General features: G+C 55.5%; 1 protein-coding gene across 1 annotated transcript in view; it reads right to left on the minus strand.

Moving 5' to 3' along the window:
• The window catches only part of COL4A1 (collagen type IV alpha 1 chain), a 139,267-nt gene that overhangs the window by 12,427 nt on the left and 107,861 nt on the right, over positions 1–18,979 (minus strand). Inside the window, exons 27-47 of the mRNA XM_021065910.2 lie at positions 17,601–17,693; positions 17,374–17,478; positions 16,142–16,239; positions 14,226–14,376; positions 13,884–13,997; positions 13,012–13,179; positions 12,814–12,903; positions 11,855–12,007; positions 11,605–11,703; positions 11,405–11,494; positions 10,222–10,361; positions 9,324–9,450; positions 9,153–9,233; positions 8,644–8,742; positions 7,488–7,538; positions 5,676–5,861; positions 4,852–4,985; positions 3,188–3,260; positions 2,345–2,416; positions 947–1,075; positions 88–186 (exon numbers count right to left, since the gene is read on the minus strand). Coding sequence (XP_020921569.2) covers positions 88–186; positions 947–1,075; positions 2,345–2,416; positions 3,188–3,260; positions 4,852–4,985; positions 5,676–5,861; positions 7,488–7,538; positions 8,644–8,742; positions 9,153–9,233; positions 9,324–9,450; positions 10,222–10,361; positions 11,405–11,494; positions 11,605–11,703; positions 11,855–12,007; positions 12,814–12,903; positions 13,012–13,179; positions 13,884–13,997; positions 14,226–14,376; positions 16,142–16,239; positions 17,374–17,478; positions 17,601–17,693 — 2,352 coding nt within the window. The remainder of the gene's footprint in view (positions 1–87; positions 187–946; positions 1,076–2,344; positions 2,417–3,187; positions 3,261–4,851; positions 4,986–5,675; positions 5,862–7,487; positions 7,539–8,643; positions 8,743–9,152; positions 9,234–9,323; positions 9,451–10,221; positions 10,362–11,404; positions 11,495–11,604; positions 11,704–11,854; positions 12,008–12,813; positions 12,904–13,011; positions 13,180–13,883; positions 13,998–14,225; positions 14,377–16,141; positions 16,240–17,373; positions 17,479–17,600; positions 17,694–18,979) is intronic.

An 18,979-nucleotide genomic window follows, 5' to 3' on the forward strand; every position in this document is an offset into this window, starting at 1 on the left:
GCGCGCCTCCGCATGCCCGGGCCTGAGGCTTCTAACCCGAAGATGCGGGATGCAGGTCATGAGCCTGGGCGGCCCCCGCACACCTACCAGGAGGTCCAAAGGGTCCCGTCTCTCCTTTCTGGCCAGGGGCACCGTCAAACCCGGGGATACCTGGCGGCCCAGGTAAGCCCACCGATCCCGTCACACCTAAGGGAGGAGAGAGAGGGTTTGCCATCTGGTCCTGGAGGGCAGGGGGCTGCACTGACTCTTTCCCTTTGCAAAGGTCCTCTTTGGCCGCCTGGGAGCAAAGCACTGGCTCCGACCGCAGGTGGGACAGCTCGCCGAGAGCCGGAAGAGGAGCCCGCACGCGGCAGAGGCCACGCCAAAGGGCTGTCCACACAGCGCGCCTCATCCCAAACTCGGTCCCCCCGGCCTCTCGCCGTACAGTTCAGGGAAAGACCATCCCGGCCTGGGAGGGTCGGATGCGCTTCCATTTCTCAGGAGTCTCCCTGCTCTGCCGCTTCCCAGCGTCTCAGGTGATGTCTAAGCGATAGATTTGCTGACACAGGTGTTGCTTTGTTTTGTTTTCATGTGCACAGGTCATTCTTAGGTGGTTTAAACTGAAGTTTTCCCTTCCACTCGGAATGTTCTCGTTCTTCTTCATTTTCCATCCCGCCTCTCAACTGTAGCTTCTTTCTCCCCCCTCCTTGTTTCTCTCAGTGAACGTAGAGAGTTGCGTTCCCCCAGCTTTTCCTGTATTTCTGATTTTTAAGAGCCCTTCACACACATCATGTGGTTTTGATGAACATTCAAGGGAGGGAAGAGAGTCACACTCAGAGTCGATACCCAGAGGCTGATGTGAGACAGAAGGATCAAGAGGAAACCCACCAGTGCCAGCTCCCTCCTGACCCCAGGCTCCCCTCCCCCCCATCCCCTCCCCCACGCTCCCCTCCCCCGTTACTCTTACCCTGCTGTCCTTTGGGGCCTGGAGGTCCCTGCAGCCCCTTCAGACCTGCGGGGCCCTCAGGACCAGGGAGCCCTGGCTCCCCTTTGATGATGTCGTAGGGACCGGGGGGGCCGGGGGGGCCGGGGAGACCTGTGGGAAGCAGGGGGACACTGGTCAGTTTCCCGGGCCGCGCATGGGGCAGAAACAGCCTTGACAGGAAACCCCATCCATCACGGCGCTTCTGTTACTGAACTTAGAATCCTGAATCCGCGGCCTGGCACGGGCATCGCGGTCTCTGTCCATGCCCTGCCCGACTCTCTGCCAGGCATCACCAGGGGCTCAGCCCCTCGCCTGGGGGCTCCTACTGCGCAACAAGCAAGTTTTCTCTGGTCCTCTGCCGAGGACTGCCTCACTGCGCAAGGGGCACTGCCATGCCTTTGCTCATGAGGAGCCCCTGTAACCCTCCGGAGCGCCAGGTCCTGAGATGCGAGCAGCAGCCCGCGGTGCCTGGGGTCTGGGGTCTCCCCCCTCACTCCCCCTCACGGCTCCCCACGTCTATTCTTCCCTAACGACCCACTTCTCGGTGCGTCTGGTCGCTCACTCCCTCTCTGAAACGTGGTCTGGAAACTAAATGCAGCCCTAAGAAGCATGTCTGGCACCCCCACCCCCCCACAGAGACCAGGATGGGTGCAGACTCCACGGAGACCCAGAGCCACGGGGCACGTCTGGGTCCCCAAGGGGAGGGCACGGCAGACGCTGCCCTTGTCCTGCTTGTGCAAGACAGATTTCATTCCTTACTAGTTTTTTTGCTTTGGGGCCAGGGATCAAACCCGCACCACAGCAGTGACAAGGCTGGATGCTTAACCACTAGGCCACCAGGGAACTCCTCATTCCTTATTTGTACAGCTGATTTCCATTCACCCTCAGAGCCTGTGAGATTTTGTGCATCTTGTCTCTCTCTTTTCTTTTTTCTTTCTTTTTTTTTTTTTTTTTTTTTTTTTTTTTGTCTTTTGAGGGCTGCGCTCGTGGCGTGTGGAAGATCCCAGGCTTAGGAGTCCCCTCAGAGCTGCAGCTGCCAGCCTACACCACAGCCACAGCAACATGGGATCCAAGCCACATCTGCAACCTGCACCACAGCTCATGGCATCGGCAGAGCCTTAACCCACTGAGCGAGGCCAGGGATCGAACCGGCAACCTCCTGGATACGAGTCGGGTTTGTTTCCGCTGAACAATGATGGGAACTCCAGATCTTGAGTCTCTCCTCCCTCTCTGCTGCGTTCACCGCGGGCAGAGAGATCTAACCAACCTGACTTTCAGGAGAGGTCTCTGGTAAACATCTCAGCTGAATGACCAAAAACAGGAACCCTGAGAAGCTGCTCAAGAATTCCAAGGGCCGTTTCCCACGATCCAGTTTCTTACCTTTAGTTCCGGGGAACCCTTGGTCTCCTTGGTCACCTTTCACTCCCTGGAGCCCAGGGAGGCCCTTCTGACCTGGAGGGAAGCAGAACACGGCCTGTGCCCAGAATCCCAAGAGATACGCGCGCGCCTGTGTGTGTGTGTGTGAATACACACAGGTATCTACACACACATACACACATGTACACACACACCGCATGTGCGCACACGTGTGTACATATACACGCCTACATACATATATAACATGTACATGCATACACATACACAGCAAACACGTTTCCAACTTATGCTCGTGGAAGAAAGAGCATGACTTGTGGGCAGCTACGTAAAATTTCTGATGAGACTCTGTTTAGAATCCAGAAGTCACATTTTTTTTCAAACATGCAGAAAACCATAAAAGGTCACAACCAGTAGGGGGCGCACGTGATTGTTTTTGGTCACGTTCCAGTTCCACGTGTCCCCAACCAGAACACAAGATGCCCGCAGGCTGAGAACTTGTTTTATTCACCTTTCGTGCATATGTACCTGATTCCACAGGGAAATCACACTGCCCGGAAGCTGGCAGGCACCCGGGAAACATTTGCTTAAGACATTCATAAATTCATGACTGGCCCAAATCCGTGACTTTTTATCGAGACGCTTAGTAAGAAAATCGGAATGTGTCTATGCTACTGTGCATGGGGTTCCGCGGGGATCGGGGGCTGCCAACCAGGGACGGCATTTTACTTTGAGGGCACTCCTTGTACTGCAATCGTGCCAGGTCTACCCACGGGGAAGCCCTGGGGGTGGGGGCCCTGGTGGCAGGTGAATGAATGTGTCTGTAGGCAGCAGGTGCCTTGGTCTTACCTTGAAACCCTGGAACTCCTGGAGGTCCCATGTCACCCTTGGAGCCCGTGATTCCTGGAGAACCGCCAATCCCCTAGACACGCAAAGAGAGCCTCAGTGGGAGTTACTCAGGAAGCTTAAGCCCCTCAAGAAACTGGCCACCAGCAAGCAGCAACAGCACCTCCGGGTTCTGAAAGTAGCCTTGGGCACGAATGGTGCCTTGTGGTCTCTTAAAAATGTGAAAAGAATGGCAGAAAGGCTGTATGTGCCTGCCTGAGTTAGGAAGCTGGAAACTAACAGCTCATGTCATTGCTCCGCCTCTTCTGATCTCTGTCTATGTGGTCAGTTCTGGCAGCGGGTGTTAAGGTCCCACCCCACAGCACGATGCCACGAACAGAGTCAGAACTCCCTAAACATTCGTCGGTCACATCTCAATGTATCAACACCAAAGAACATTTCTGGAAAACCTTCTTCCCAGCACTCAACCACAGTGATTTTTCTTTGGAATTAGCTTCATATCCTGTCTTACAAGTGCTTGTAAGTATGGAAAAAACACTAAAAACACCAAAGAAGGATCATTTTCCTTTATGATAAAGCATTATTTTTATATTTAAAAATATCTTCTCTAAATATTGTAACGTAGTTGTTCCTTTCTCAATATATAAACGTTGTATCACTTCATACATGTATTTATTTCTTTGCTTTACCTTATTTTAAAAAGTTCCATAACCAAAATAACATGAACAAAGACATAAGTATATATGTATACATATAATGCATACACAGTTATACATATGAATATATGTACTATACACATAATGCATATACGTAACACGTATATATGTATACATATAATGCACATACAGTAACACACATGAATATATACAACTCATATAGTTATACATATGTATACATATAATGCATACACGGTTATACATATAAACATATGTATTATACGCATAATGCATATACAGTAACACGTATTCATACGTATACATGTAATGCACATACAGTAACACATGGATATACACATATAATACATATAGTTATGCATATGTATGTATATGTATACGCATAATGCACATAGAGTTATACATATGAATATGTGTATTATACATATAATGCATATACAGTAACACACATGAATATGTATGTATACACATAATGCGCAGATAGTAACACATGTATCCATATGTATACACGTAATGTACAGACAGAACACATGTATCCATATGTGTACACACAATGCACAGACAGTAACACACATGAACACGTATGCAGAGCACGCATACACAGTATACACAGGTGTGTCTAGAGACAAGCGGACGCTGACTGGCGTTAGGAATGGAGAGCCTATTCCTACGTTGCTGACGCTTACTTTGTGCATCAGTTGTAATCGGATTTTTAGACCCAGGCATCGAACCGTAATTTCCAGCAGGGGAACACCTCCCTTCAAAGGCTCTTGGAAAACTACCTTGTAAACACTGTTGTAATAATTGCCCACGGTGACGCCAGTAAAGACGGCTGATCATTGGCAAGAGAGAAGGAACTGATTCAGACAGGATCTGGGAGTGTAACACACATGTAACACACACACACACACACACACACACACACACACACACACACGCAGGTATCGTTCTGTGATCCTTTTCAAAAACAAGACCCGCAAAGGGACAACTCACCGGCATGCCCTGGAATCCTGGGTCTCCCTTGGGCCCTGGAGCACCAGGAGCCCCCGGCCAGCCTGGGTTTCCCTTGTCACCTTTCAGCCCATCAAGTCCAGGGAGCCCTGGAGGCCCCATGGGTCCCGGAAGCCCTAATGGGGGACACAAAAGTCACATAGTTGAGGTGAGAGGGTAGTTTTATGTACAAGTGTCATGGGGCTGTGGTTGTCACCACTGCCACCCGACTGTCTCTACTGCGTACATCACATTTCCTGCCATCCAACTGTGCCCCACTGTATACACCCTCCCTACTGCCATCCACCTGTATACACCCTATCCACTGACACCCAACCCTGCCCAACTGTATGCAGCAACATCATCTCAAGCAGCATGAGCCCTGAAGCATCAAAGCAGGTAGAATCTTCTCAAAAGGCAGCAAACACTGATAGAAACACCCCAGTCTCAGAGAGGAGGCCCTGTGGCCTCTGTGCTCAAGGGAGGCCCTGCTGCAGTGCAGCATCCTGCTCATGGGGACAGGCGTGACAGAGGTCGTGCTGGCTTTACACAGCCACCACAGGTGGCATCTGTGCTCCAGCCCTTCTCAGCAATGTCCTCTCCTCTCTCCCTGTGACCTGTCATAGACAGTAACTTCCCCGACAGCAGGGGCACAAGAAGAGGCCTGACCCACTGGAGGCCCAACCAAGTAAGAGGGGCCCCGTGTCTTAAGCAGTTTCAAGCTGTAATAACGGCTGCAAACCTCTAAATAAAAGGCTCATCTGCAAAGGGAATTAGTTAAAGGCATTTTACACCTGCGTGTGTCTGAGCCCGGCCGGCATCCATACCTGGGAGGCCGGGTTGTCCCTGTGGACCGCGATCTCCTTTGGGTCCCTCCACGGCGTGGCCTGGAATCCCCGGCAATCCCGGCTGTCCCTGCGGCCCCGGAGGCCCCATGAATCCTTGCTCTCCTTTGGATCCAGGAATTCCTGGGCTCCCGGCTAAGCCTGGGAAGCCCACGTCACCCTTTGAACCTAGACAGGAAAGACAGTTTGAGATCATGGTGAAACGCAGGAAGACGAGAAACTCAGTGCATGGACAAGGACAGAGAAGCTTCCAGAAGGCCCCAGGAGGAGGCTAAAGCTGGGTGCCCTTCTCTCGCCTCGTCATTGAATTACACGCTAGACTCCGCCATGGCCCGCCAGAAGAAGAGAAAGCTCAGGAGGCAAAGAACCTGTAATCCTGCTTTGCACTTTTCGAAGGAACTGTCCTGTGGCAAAGGCATTTGAAAGGATGTGTAGACATGCCTTCAAGCTGCCGCACTGAGGAAATTAAGGGCTTGTTCCATCAACACGTGAATAATAAACAAGCTGTGTTACATCCACGCACCATGGAACATGACTCAACAAGACAAGGTATCGAACTGTGGATTTAAGCAACAGCACAGGTGACCTGCTCGGCATGCTGAGCCAGAGAGGTCACACTGAGAAGGACAGGCAGTAGAAGGCCATTCATGTAAACTTCTAGAGCGTGCGAAGTAGTCTACAGGGCCAGAAAGCAGACCCATGGGTGCTTGGGGTGCGGGTGGGGCAGACGGGAGGATGATGAAGCAGCTCGGAAGCCGTCTGGGTTGACAACGTGTCCCCAAGCTTGAATGTGCTGATACCTTCATGGATGTGTACACATGGCACGATGTATCAAACTGGACACTTTAAATATGTGCCATTTATTGTATTTCAATGTTTCTTCACCCAAACTGTTTTTAACACCCTTTAAATTAAGACAGATGAATGGATTAAGAAGACGTGGTATATATACGCAGTGGAATATTCCTCGGCCACCAAAAAGAACAAAATGATGCCATTATAGCAACATGGATGCAACTAGAGAATCTCACACCACGTGAAGCAAGTCAGAAGGAGAAAGAAAAACACCTTAGGAGATCACTTACATGCGGGATCTAAAGTGTGGCGCAAGTGAACCTGTCTACACAACAGAAATCCGACTCACGCACGTGGAGAACAGACTTGTGGTTGCCAAGGGGGAGGGGGAGGCAGGGGGAGGGATGGGAGGGATGGGAGGGTGGGGTGAGCAGATGCCAACGATGACACTTGGACTGGAGAAGCAAGGAGGCCCCGCTGTGCCGCGCAGGGAACCATGTCCAGTCTCTTGAGACAGAACACGATGGAAGAGAGTATGAGAAAAAGAAGGTATATGCATGTGTGTGACGGGTCACTCTGCTGTACAGCAGAAATGGGCACAGCAGTGCAAATGCACGTTAATAAAATTGTTTTTAACAAAGAGCCTATAGAAAAAAAAAAAAACCTCATGTTTAGTTTTAAGCATATTATCCCAAACTTGTCGATAAAATGTCAAAATTCTAGGACTGTTTCAAGGCTGTTAAGGACCTGTAAGAAGGGAAGGAAACAGGAGCACCGCCCAGAAGGATGGCAGGGCCCTTCTAGTGACCCTCGCCCTTCTAGTGAAGCACCCGCCGTGACATGTCACAGGCCAGTAGAGCGTGTCGATGTGACTGTCCCCAATCCAGAATCTATCAGCCATGTCCAAGCGCGTCCTTGCAGCTGCTCGCCCTGCTCCGCGGGCGCTCTGCGCATCAGCGGTTAGTTGAGGAAGAAGAAGATATTTAGCAAATGTGTTACCTTTCTCTCCTTTGGTCCCTGGAAACCCTGGGAATCCTCTTCCGGGCAGACCTGCAAGAAAGGTGAGAAGCCACGTTTATCTTCCTACAATGGCCGGGCTGCTGGCACAGCCCCGAGCAATATCCACGCTTTGCACCAATACCATATACAATCTGTGGAGCACGTAGAAATTAGGAATTAGTTCATTGCACTTTGCCAGGAAAATGACATTGCTACAGTGGTACTAAGATGCCCTTGACTGGAGGTAGCTAATTTAGTGCGTTCTCCCAAGCACCTTCGAGCTCAGACCCGTTGCAGCATGTTGTAGAAATGAATGATCCGTACAGACAAGCACTTTTCCCCCTGACTCTCTGGAGCCTCACGAATTGGCTTTTCTCAGCGGACCAGCCGACTCTCGGCTGTTCTCAAAGGCGGTGCAGAGAGGCAGCGACAATTGGGGCTGCAGACACCAGCGAGGCCACAGATGGGAGGGAGGCAGGGGCTCCCGGGGAAGCAGGCGTGGGGGCTTTTCTTGGGGATTCTTTTTGCAAGACAGTGAATGTACGTGGTATAAACACAAGGCTCACAGAACAAAAGCGTGAACTTTTTTAGAAAGAGGCCAACACTGACGGCAAAGGACCCCGCACCGGCTCCGCCTAGCTCTCCCGCTGCGCCACGCCCCGACCCGGGGTGACCTGTTCCGAATTGTGTGTGAGTCACCCCGTTGCTCTGTAAGAGCATCACCACGTGTGTGACTGTCATTGTCGGAGGCCACAAGGAGGCTTTTGCCCAAGAGGCTGTGCCCCCACCAGCGACAGGAGCAGATTCGGGGATAGCCCCTCTTCCCAGGACCAGCCCTCTCAAGAGGGAAAGGCCAGGCCAAGAAGGCAGGGGCCCGGGCTTTGGACACGTGTCTCCTTCTCTCTCCACGGGGAGCGCGGACCATTTCAAGGGCAGTGCTGGTAAGTATCCGCGGGCTCACGGAGCAGCTCCCTCCCCCTCTTCTCGTGTAGCCCTGCCCCACAGGCCCCCACCCTGCCATTTGGACAGCTGTAAGGACGGACGCAGAGGGCTCCTTCACGGCCAGCTGTGGCCACGGGGCGTGGAATGCGAGCCACAGGGAGAGGGTTACCCCGGAGCAGGGTCTCACCCTAAAAGGGAAAGCGAGCCAACGCACCTGGTTCACCCTTCTCTCCTGCCGACCCTGGGATCCCGTCGCTGCCGGGCTCCCCCTTCTGGCCCGCGGGGCCGGTGGGGCCAGGCTTCCCAGGAAGACCTCAAAGGGAACGGTCAGGTCAGTCACACATGGAGCCTCTCCCAGCATCATCCGCATGGAAGGTGCCCACCCACGACATCCTTCTAGGGAGCTCCCCCCCACCCCACGCCCAGCGGCCCACTTCCACCATCCCTTCAGAAGGGACCACTGCACGCTGACCCCCAAGAGCTGGTGACAGCAGAGAGAAAGGACGTCTGTCTGCCGTGCCAAACAGGAACGCCAGCTATAAACCAGCTCCAGTTCTAACTGGTGGTGGGACCCAGGAAAGACCCTAGAAGCCCCCTAGACCCAGTTAATTCATCCGGAGATGGAGGCGGGAGCCCAGCTGGGGCCCCTGCGGTCACCTGGCCCTGATGACCTTGGCCTCTTCCCCCCAAGTCCCCACCTGTGCCCTGAAAGCTGCCCCTTACCTGCTTCTCCTTTGCTGCCGGGGGCGCCATCCAGTCCCGGGAGCCCTTTGTCGCCTTTTTCTCCAGGCGACCCGGGGCTTCCTGAAGAAAAACAAAACCCCAGAGGGCCCGTGACTGTGCGTTTCTTTGCCGCCCTTGAATCCCAAGCTCAGGCGGAGGCCGGCCACCTACCTGGATAGCCTACACTCCCAGGTGAGCCCTTGGGGCCCGGAGAACCGGGCAGCCCCGGGATCCCCGAGCTCCCCTTCTCTCCCTTCTCTCCAGGGCTTCCCGGGAAGCCCGCCAGGCCTTGGTCTCCCTGTGGGTGAAAATTAGGCCCGTTAATTTCATATCTGTCCCTGGACGTGCGTCCGGAGGGCTTTGTGCAGAGCGCCGGCGCAACGACTACCGCCTGGCAGAACCGCAGGCTCCCGGGGTCCTGGTGAAGAATCCCAGCCCGTCCTGAGGACGGTGGAAAAGCCAGAAACTGCCCCCCGTGTCCCCAGAGCTACCCAGCAGTCAGTTGCCTGCTCTGCCCCCCGCGTCCCCAGAGCTACCCAGCAGTCAGTTGCCTGCTCTGCCCCCGCGTCCCCAGAGCTACCCAGCAGTCAGTTGCCTGCTCTGCCCCCGCGTCCCCAGAGCTACCCAGCAGTCAGTTGCCTGCTCTGCCCCCCGTGTCCCCAGAGCTACCCAGCAGTCAGTTGCCTGCTCTGCCCCCCGCGTCCCCAGAGCTACCCAGCAGTCAGTTGCCTGCTCTGCCCCCCATCCCCAGAGCTACCCAGCAGTCAGTTGCCTGCTCTGCCCCCACGTCCCCAGAGCTACCCAGCAGTCAGTTGCCTGCTCTGCCCCCCGCGTCCCCAGAGCTACCCAGCAGTCAGTTGCCTGCTCTGCCCCCCGTCCCCAGAGCTACCCAAGTTCTCAGCAAGTCTCGGGTCTTCCTTGGGGAACAAGGCCGTGACTAGAACGGCAGGGGAGGCGACTGACAGTCAACTGTCAGTCACAGAACAGTTTCTGGGGTGCTTAGAAACACCCCTCCAAAGCCTCTGCACGCAGGTGGGGGGAGGGGCTTCCGCACGCAGGACGCAGTTACCTTGTCGCCAGGCCTTCCTGGAATCCCAATGCCAGGTAGGCCCGCCTGTCCTTTCTCTCCTTTTGCTCCCTTCTCTCCAGGTAAGCCGGGGACTCCCTGAGGGCCGGGGATGCCAGGCACACCTTTTTCTCCGGGGGTTCCTAGAAACACACCCAATTGAAAAGCCCATGCACACTTAACAGGTGCTAATATTAAAAACAAAAATTCCCTCAAGGGCCAGCCAAGAATGAGGTGAAAGAACAGATATCCCCTCATTTCTCAAGCTCTTAAGTTGCCGAGGGGTGTCAGTCACCCAGACCAAAGCAGAACCACGCTAGCAAACATTCTTCCTGTCTTTTAAAGGCAATCACTTCCAAAGAAAAGAGAAATACACTAACCGCTTCGCAGCTAACTTTCCCCACACCATAAAAGCGGCTTCTCTGACCTTTATTCTCCAGTGAACTCTCATTATCTGAACAAATCGGAGGGGCTTGGGGCGGGCCATGGGGTACATGTACCTGCACCCATGATGGATGTAGGCAATCACATTGATTTGTAAACAGATGCCAACAGCAGCTGGATGTTTACATTTCAAAGTGGCAGTGCACCTGCCAAAGACTAGGGAAGCAGTCAGCGAGCCAGGCTTGCTGTCCTGACTCTGCTCCAGGCAAGTCCCAGAAGCCTGAGCAACCAGACTGACCGTCCAGCGGCCCCAGCTCTCAGCCTCTGCCTCCTGCCTCCTGCCTCCTGTCCTGTCGCTGTGCAAATGCTGAAGGCACAGCACGGCGGCCAGCTCGGCACCGGCCCAGAGGAGCCCCCAGAATCCTTCTAAGCTAATTAATACAAAGGGCTTTGCAGGCATGAGCTTCTGGCAAAACTTACTGGAGATCAGTCATCTCCTCAAAGGATCCACGTGGATGGGAGATAATTCAAAGTTCATCGCATACAGCCCAAGTTTTATTTTACTCAGTTGCAAGGGGGGCAGTTTTCTCTTTTTTCTTTTCTTTTTTTTTTTTTTTTTTTTGATCAGTGGCCATCTGGTCAGCCAAATGCCACCCACCCCTAGACAAACACCACACCGGATTGAAGACATGAGTTTGCATGGAAGACGCATCTGCAAGGATGAGCCCCCCGTGCAGTGGACCCCTCACCCGGCACCACACACACGGGCGCTGGAAAGAAGGCTCCCTTCCCCTTCACATACCTGGCAGGCCCATGCCACCAACCGATCCTTTGGGTCCAGGAAGTCCCGGAGCACCTGGGGTCCCACTTATGCCTGGGTCACCTTTAGGTCCTAGAATAAGAATGAGAAAGTCCCAACAGGTCAATGCCAATGAAAAGTGCCAGGTAACATGTCCCCCCACGAGCCCCTGCCGTGCTGGCACCTTGAACTCCCCTCCGTACCTGGATGCCCAGGGTGCCCTGCCTGGCCGTCCTTTCCGGGCACTCCTGGGGCTCCGGGATCTCCCCGGGATCCTTTGTCACCGGTTGGGCCAGTCTGTCCTGCACATCACAGGAGAAAACAAGGATGACCCGCGTCTGCTTGAAACAAGGCAAAGCTGCGGAAGCTCGGGCGGGTCTGACATCCGTGTCAAGAAGGGCCAACCCCCGAGACGCCCCCGCCTCTGCAGGGGCCGCCGCCGCCCCACCTCACCTTTCTCTCCTTGGTCTCCCTTCTGGCCCTTCATGCTGCCCATGTCCACTTTATCCATGGAGCCCGGCTTGCCGGGGAGACCCACATCTCCCTTATCGCCCTTGAAGCCAGGGTCTCCCCTGGGTCCCGAGGAGCCTGGGAAGCCGTGGTCGCCTGTAGAAGAAAGAGGAGGCACCTGGTGACACCTGGCCAAGCGCCCCAAGGCAGGGACAGGCGTGGCGTTCTTTCTGGCCAGGAGAAGCAACTGATAACTAAGGTATAAAGAACAAATAGCCTGTCCCCAGATGGCATCAGCGGCAAGTGTCCAAGTTACCTAGACGGATGGGACACCAGGGAAGTGAACAACAAAGCCATTTTCTGGAACATGCGTTATGTGCTAGTATCTCCAACACGTGAGACTTCACTCATCAGTTTAAATAATGTACATTTTCTCTCCTTCTGAAAAAACATCATGAAGCCTGTTCAAAGTGGCCCCTCAATCCCGTATGGAATATCAGAGTGGGCATTTTCCTGGGCAGCTGCACAAACGACCATGTTTATGTCTCACACAAAGTCAATTTCTTTTTTAAAAACGTTATTTTGGACCAATTTCAAATACCAAGATAAGAAATAAAAATGAAGACATAAATGTTCCCAGTTTGCTAATTTGACTCTAAGGACTCAGCTCCTGGAACCTGGCATAGCTGAAGATTTTATCATTTCTAAAAAAAGAAAAAGAGAAAAAGAAAAAAAAAAAGAACCTCAACTGCACCAATAAGGAAAACCCCCAAATCTGTGTTCTCTTCTATCCCCATAAACCATGAGTTCCTCCTGGAAGAGGGGCTTCCAGACCCTTGCTTCATCTTCTTCTCTCTTAGGCTTCTTGAAATGAAATGTGATCTACAAGTACTGGAGAATTTCCCACAAGGCATCGGGGCACAGACACAAGGCAGGCTTCTCTGGAGTCACAGCTCCCCTACCTTTTTCACCCGGCAGTCCCGGTGCACCGGCGGGTCCTGGTGAGCCGGGCTGTCCAGGGGTGCCCATGACACCCATCTCTCCCTTGGGACCTGTGGCCAGATGGAAAGATGGTGAGCGCCGATGGCAGACGCCGAGAGACGGTCAAGAACAAGACCAGGCGAGGCGGTGCCCAGCATCCACCCGGGTGGGTCATTTACCTGGAAACCCGGGCAGCCCGGGTGTGCCCTGCTGTCCAGGGAGGCCAGGCAGCCCTGACTGTCCCGTCAGGCCGGGGAGCCCCTGCAGCCCCTTGTCTCCTTTGGGGCCCGGCATGTCCAGGCCTGGGAATCCCGGAAAGCCCTTCTCTCCTTTCACTCCAGGGGGTCCTGTGCGGGGAAGAGCAAGCAGGCATCAGCAAGGCGACAGGGTGTCTGCAGTGACAGTCCCCTGTTTAACCATCACTTCCTGCGGAAGGCGTGTGAGCACACTCACCTCGGGGGCTGGACGGCTCCCACCTCCTCAGACAGGGGTGTCTGAGGCAGTCGGTGGGGAAACAGCACCCTAAGACCAAGCCCCTCCTTCCTGCCGTCAGCAGTAAGCCGTGCCCACCCGGCCCCCCTAGACTACGACCAGCTTCTCCTCTGCGTTCCTCACGGACCGTCCTGCCCCCTCCGGCACCGCCATCTGACTTCTACACGACGTTAAAGGCCACGTAGCTCCCAGACTCATTTCATTGAAGTTACACCCGCATCTTACTAACCCTCCCACAGACGATGATAAGCTAAAGACAGCACCTTTCGGCATTAAATACAAAAGGCAGCGCGTGTTCGACAGGAAGGGGGTGTCTTCGGCACGAGACCAGGCTCAGTGGGAGGAAAAGAGCCCCGGGACTTAGGTTTAAGCAAAAACACCCAAACCCACAACTATGAAACAGAATTGATGCCCCCCCCCTTTTCTGTCTTTTCATCACGGTTTATCACAGAATTGTGAATATAGTTCCCTGTGCTGTTCAGGGGGGGCCTTGTCCCCCCCCAACTTATTCACGGATCAGGAGTCAGGGGAGGGACCATCCTAAAGACCGTGGTGTTACCTGATGATCCTGGGGGCCCCTGTCCTCCAGGGGGGCCCATGGCTCCAGGGGGCCCTATTCCGGGGACTCCCGGTGCTCCTTTGGGACCTTGCAATCCAGGAGGTCCTGGGTCACCTGGACAGAGAAGTCGTGTGTATACCACCTGGGCACATAACAGGTGCCACAGCACCCACCACCCACCCAAACAGTGTGCGACGGCCACAGAAAACTGGGAGCTAGAGCCATCTGGGATTTTCATCATTCATTCAACAAACATTTTCTAGGGTCTGATAGGGGCTCCAGGGACACAAAATGAACAGACCCCGCCCCTGCCACCAGCTAGATTTGCCTGTAAGAGGTTACCTCGGATTCCCTGAAGGCCTGGGGGGCCGATGGCGCCGTGCTCTCCAGGAACTCCTGGTCCCCCGATGTTTCCCTTCTCCCCAGGGGTTCCGGGGGTGCCGGGCAGCCCTGGCAGCCCTTTGAGTCCTGGCAGCCCGATTCCAGGCTCTCCCTGGAGACCCCAAGCACAGAGATCCAGTGACCCTCAGAGCCCGCGATGCGATCAGGCCAAGAGCATCAGTGATAACTGATGCTGCAGGTGCATTTATAAGACGAGCATCCACCCTGCCCTCCAGGCTGTGACGCTTCTTCACACCCACGGCTTCCCTCGGTCTCACTCCGGGACAAGGGGGGCTGATGTCTATCATTTGCATTCCCCGAAGGCGGAAAGCCAAGCCCCGCCCCGACACCCGCCTATCCAGCTTGTCCCTTTCAGAGGCAGGCGTTCCTCCCTCGGGGTCTGGGCCCCTCGACTCTGCTGCCCTATGTCTGCGAGGAGCTGACTCTCCGTGGCAGGAACAATGCCCAGCGTGATCGGTGGCCAGCCAGCCATTACCTTGAGAGGTAGAAAGTTCCAGCATGGGAACTCGCTGCCTTTTTTGTTAAAGGAAGTCTTTCACGTCAAATTTAACTCACATTTAAAGCCATTTCATGAATCAAAGGGCTTCGACACATACAGATGATTTTAAAAAAGGCAGCATTTCGAGGGCCTGAAGAGGGGGCCTTCAAAACACCCCATTTAACACCCACAGGCCCATTGGAGCAGAAGATGGACACTATGTCACAGAGCCCCCCCTGGCGTCCCCTGGAGGTGACACCTTCCAGGGAGGGCCCGGTGGGCGTGAGCAGGCCGCAGGGACTTCTCCGGAGACCTGGCCCCGCGCTGAAATTTGCAAAATGGAAGGAACTCCGTCCCAGGCGTTTTGAAAAAGCCCAAGATTTCAAAGCGTAAACCAAATCCTTGGTTCCAGGTCCACTGGGCGCTGACTAACTCGCGCCCACACGCTGCCACCGCTGCCTCCCTTTCTCACCAAGTGAGGTTCCTCAGGGGAAAGTGACAATGTGTCTCGAAAAGACAGCCGTCCCAAGGCTTCCATCCACGCCAGCCACGTGGGGCGGGGACACCACAGGCCAGGCGCTTCTGGGGAGGAAGTGTCCCCGCGTCCCAGAGACACAGCCGCCCGCCTGCCCCCCGCCCCCGAGGGTGGGAACAGCCGCCCAGGTCTGTGTTGGCAAAGATGCGTCTCCGCAAGGCTTGCGGCTCCTCCCACGTAAGACACCGGCCTTCTGGCACTTCCCCTTCTTTATGTCACAGCAGGAAGGCGCCAACCAGGGTCAGCTGGGCTGGCAGGCGGAAGTGCAGGACTGGCAAGAGGGGAGGGCATCTGAGGTCCCGGAGGGCCTGACGCCACCAGCCCAGGGTCCCCAACCAGCGCCCTTGGTCCCCGGGCCGTGTTTGGTAAAGTCGGCGATATTTTTGGCCATCGCAAGGGGGGGCGGGTGTGGGGGTGCTCCTTTGGGATGTGTGGGTTAGCGCCTCGGAGGAGGCTGTTAAAGACCCCACGATGCCGGGCGCGGCCCCCACTACGAGGAATTACTGAATGGCAGCGTCGTGAGGCCGAGGAAGGCTGCCCTCCACCTTCCTGGAGGTTGATACGTCCTTGGGACAGGGGCTTCCTTCCGCCACTCCCGGTGAGACACACGTGCACAGACCCAGGACACACCCGCAAGGGCACACACAGTGGAAACCAATGATTCAGCCCCAAACACACACGACTGTGTGCCATGCCGGGTACTTTGGTATTTGCTATTTGATGCAATTTCGTTCAAACACAACACGCTGCCCAGTACCCTCTGTGAGATTAATAACCCGCCTTTTACGTGTCCCGTTTATCACAAGGATGCGGAAACGGCCATCCGAGAACCCTGGTACCCACCTTTTGGCCGGGCGCACCTGGGTTGCCAGGTAAGCCGTTAAACCCTTGGCGACCGGGATTCCCGGGAGGTCCAGCATCTCCAGGTAAACCATCAACACCTGTTTCGAAAAATCCACAGACTCATTCACGTAATAAAGCTGCTCCCTCCTCTCTCCCCTCTTACACCTGCTCAGATGAACCTGAGCACATGCGAGGGAACAACAGGGAAGACAAGACCCCCCCGGCCTGGGGGCGGCCGGGCGCCAGGACCGCGCGCAGCACCTGCTGCCCCTCCTTCTCCCCACATCCGCCCTCTCGTCCCTCATCTTCCAGTTGAAGCGGGGGCACTGGGACCAGGCTGCCGGCCGTGCGGCTCCCAGCCCTTTTGGGCTCTGGACCGAAGGCTGCACATCGGTCTCCCTGGAGCCAGGCCAAGAAAGCAGCGAAAACAGGGACACTGTTCTCCTCATGTGCTCACGGTTTTCAGAATGAAGCGCCGGTTCTACAACATCAGTACCTGTGGGGGTCCAGCCCCGCAGTGTCGGCGCCTCTCCCCTCGGAGCAAAGCCCCCTCCTCACAGTCACCCCACTGTCCCCCAACTTCCAGGCCAGCCCGGCCCAGGCTGTGTGCTCCCTTCACTGACGGAGACCCCCTGGAGGGCGCAGTTAGGGGAACGGGCGTCTGCCGGCTCCCTGGGCAGCCTGCGGTCCCACTGTCCCAGCTCCTCCCCGCCCCACGGCCCCGGGAGCCACCACCCCGTCGTTGGCGGCTGGAGCCCCTGTCCTCCACTCCCAGCGGCTCTTGGAAAGCCTCCCCCCACTGCTCGCTTACTAGCAGGTATGGTGTGTTTATTCTTTTTTCTTTCTTTTTGGCTTCTTAGGGCCGCACCTGCGGCAAATGGAGGTTCCCAGGCTAGGGGTCCAACAGGAGTTATAGCGGCTGGCTTACACCACAGCCACAGCAACACCAGATCCAAGCCGTGTCTAGGAAGGACCTGCACCCCAGCTCACGGAAACACCAGATCTTAACCCACTGAGTGAGGCCAGGGATTGAACCCGCATCCTCATGGACACGAGTCAAGTTCTTAACCCGCTGAACCACGACGGGAACTCCAGGCATGGCGTGTTTACGTCCATTGCCCCTTTTCTCCTAGAATCCACGGAGGACAAAGAGAGAGACCAGCAGGGGTCAGACGCCAGGATCAGGGCCCTCGCGGGCCAGGCCGAAGTTTGGCCCTGCCCTGCAGGCTCACCTTTGGGACCCGGGGGCCCTGGAAATCCAATTCCAGGCTGGCCGACTGCACCCTTCTCTCCCGGGAGGCCCGGCCTTCCTGGGGTTCCAGGAAAACCTCGGTCACCTGTTTTGAGAAAGATCAGCAGTCAACGTGAGCAAAACGTGAGCCTGTGAGTACCCCCCCGTCCTCCCCACTCTCTCCCCACCTCCCCCTGTGCCTCTGGTGAACTTGAACTCCAAAAGTACCTTGAGGCCCTTGGAAACCGGGGGACCCCGGCAGTCCTTCTGCTCCGGGGGGGCCAGGCAAGGGCACGACTTTTCCTGCTTCGCCCTTGGGACCTGGGAGAAAAGAGCCAGAACAGAGCGTGAGGCCACCTCGGCTCGACCCTGGGGAGGCGCCTGGCGTCTCGCCTCCGCTTCTCCCTTCTGCCTTCCTGGCCTCGCTCACAGAGGCCTCTTCTACCAAGACAGACAGAGTGACGCAACAATTCCTGAAGCGTCTAAAGTCAGAGTCAGGAAAAGCTGAAGACTCTACAGTAACGGACGGTGAGATGGGCTGGGGAAGTGTCTGCATTAGTCTCAAAACGCTGAAATGCTCCCACCGGCCCCTCTCCGTTTCCCAGACGGGACGAATCCCACGTTGCTCTGGGTTCATGGGGGGGGCGAGTTACCCTCACGACATGCTCGGGGGTCACTGGCGTTCCTGCCCTCACGGTTCTGTGGCATCTCCAGCACACAGGAAACCACCTGTCCTCCGTCCCCCAGCGTCTGTGCCTGGGAGCGCCACTGGGCGTCAGGGCTCAGCTGTTAGGAAAGGACCTTAAAGAATCCGGGGGTATGGAGGGCCTCCCAACACCACCCCCTGCCTTAGCTATGGGCTGTGGGAAAGGCCCGCCGCCCGACCTGACACATCCTGGCTATCAGCTCCAGCCCTGGGAACTTTTATGGCTTTTATGAGCGTCAGAGTAAACGGGGCTCTGGCAGATCAAAGAGGTCGGGTTTCTCATCCCCAGGCCGACAGGGTCTAGATGACCGAGGAGCCCTACGGAATGCAGACAGCCGACCAGCGGCGCGGTCAGCACGGCCTCTCCAGGACCTTCTTCCCATCCTGTCGAGACACATCTGCTCTGCGTGCCAGTGGCTTTTCTGATGGGCGTGTCCGGCCAGGAAAAACCCTGCAAGTGTTCTGTTTCCACACGCAAAGAACCCTTGAGGCGATGGTCTGGGAACCGGGACCTGGGCACAAGGGATCGGAGGCCCCTTTTCCAAGATGGGGGTCTTCCCAAGGCAAGCCCAGGATTCCCTGCCCTAAAGGAGTCACAAGAGAGGCTGGGATCCTTACTAAATGAAGAACAGTTATCAAGTGAGTCTGACTTGGTGCCAGTGACCACACAGCAATGCCCACAATCAGAGCCGAGCTGGTAGGGCTGCTCCTAAGGTTCCCACAGGGGCTGCTAAGGTCTCCTGAGGCACGGAGCTGGCCGACTCAACACTGTCTTCCTGAGGAAGGAACGGTTCCCAGTGGGGACAGGACTGAGAATGCATGCCTGGTGACAGAAGCAAAATCTGTGACCAGGAAGCCAGACCGTCATTGCTGCCGCGGATCCCGCAGGACACTTGGGTCA

This window comes from Sus scrofa, chromosome 11 (genome assembly GCF_054392235.1).
Source record: "Sus scrofa isolate SSC_HxYL_T2T_F1_AM1 chromosome 11, Sscrofa_HxYL_maternal_Yorkshire_Landrace_v2.0, whole genome shotgun sequence".
NCBI lineage: Eukaryota > Metazoa > Chordata > Mammalia > Artiodactyla > Suidae > Sus > Sus scrofa.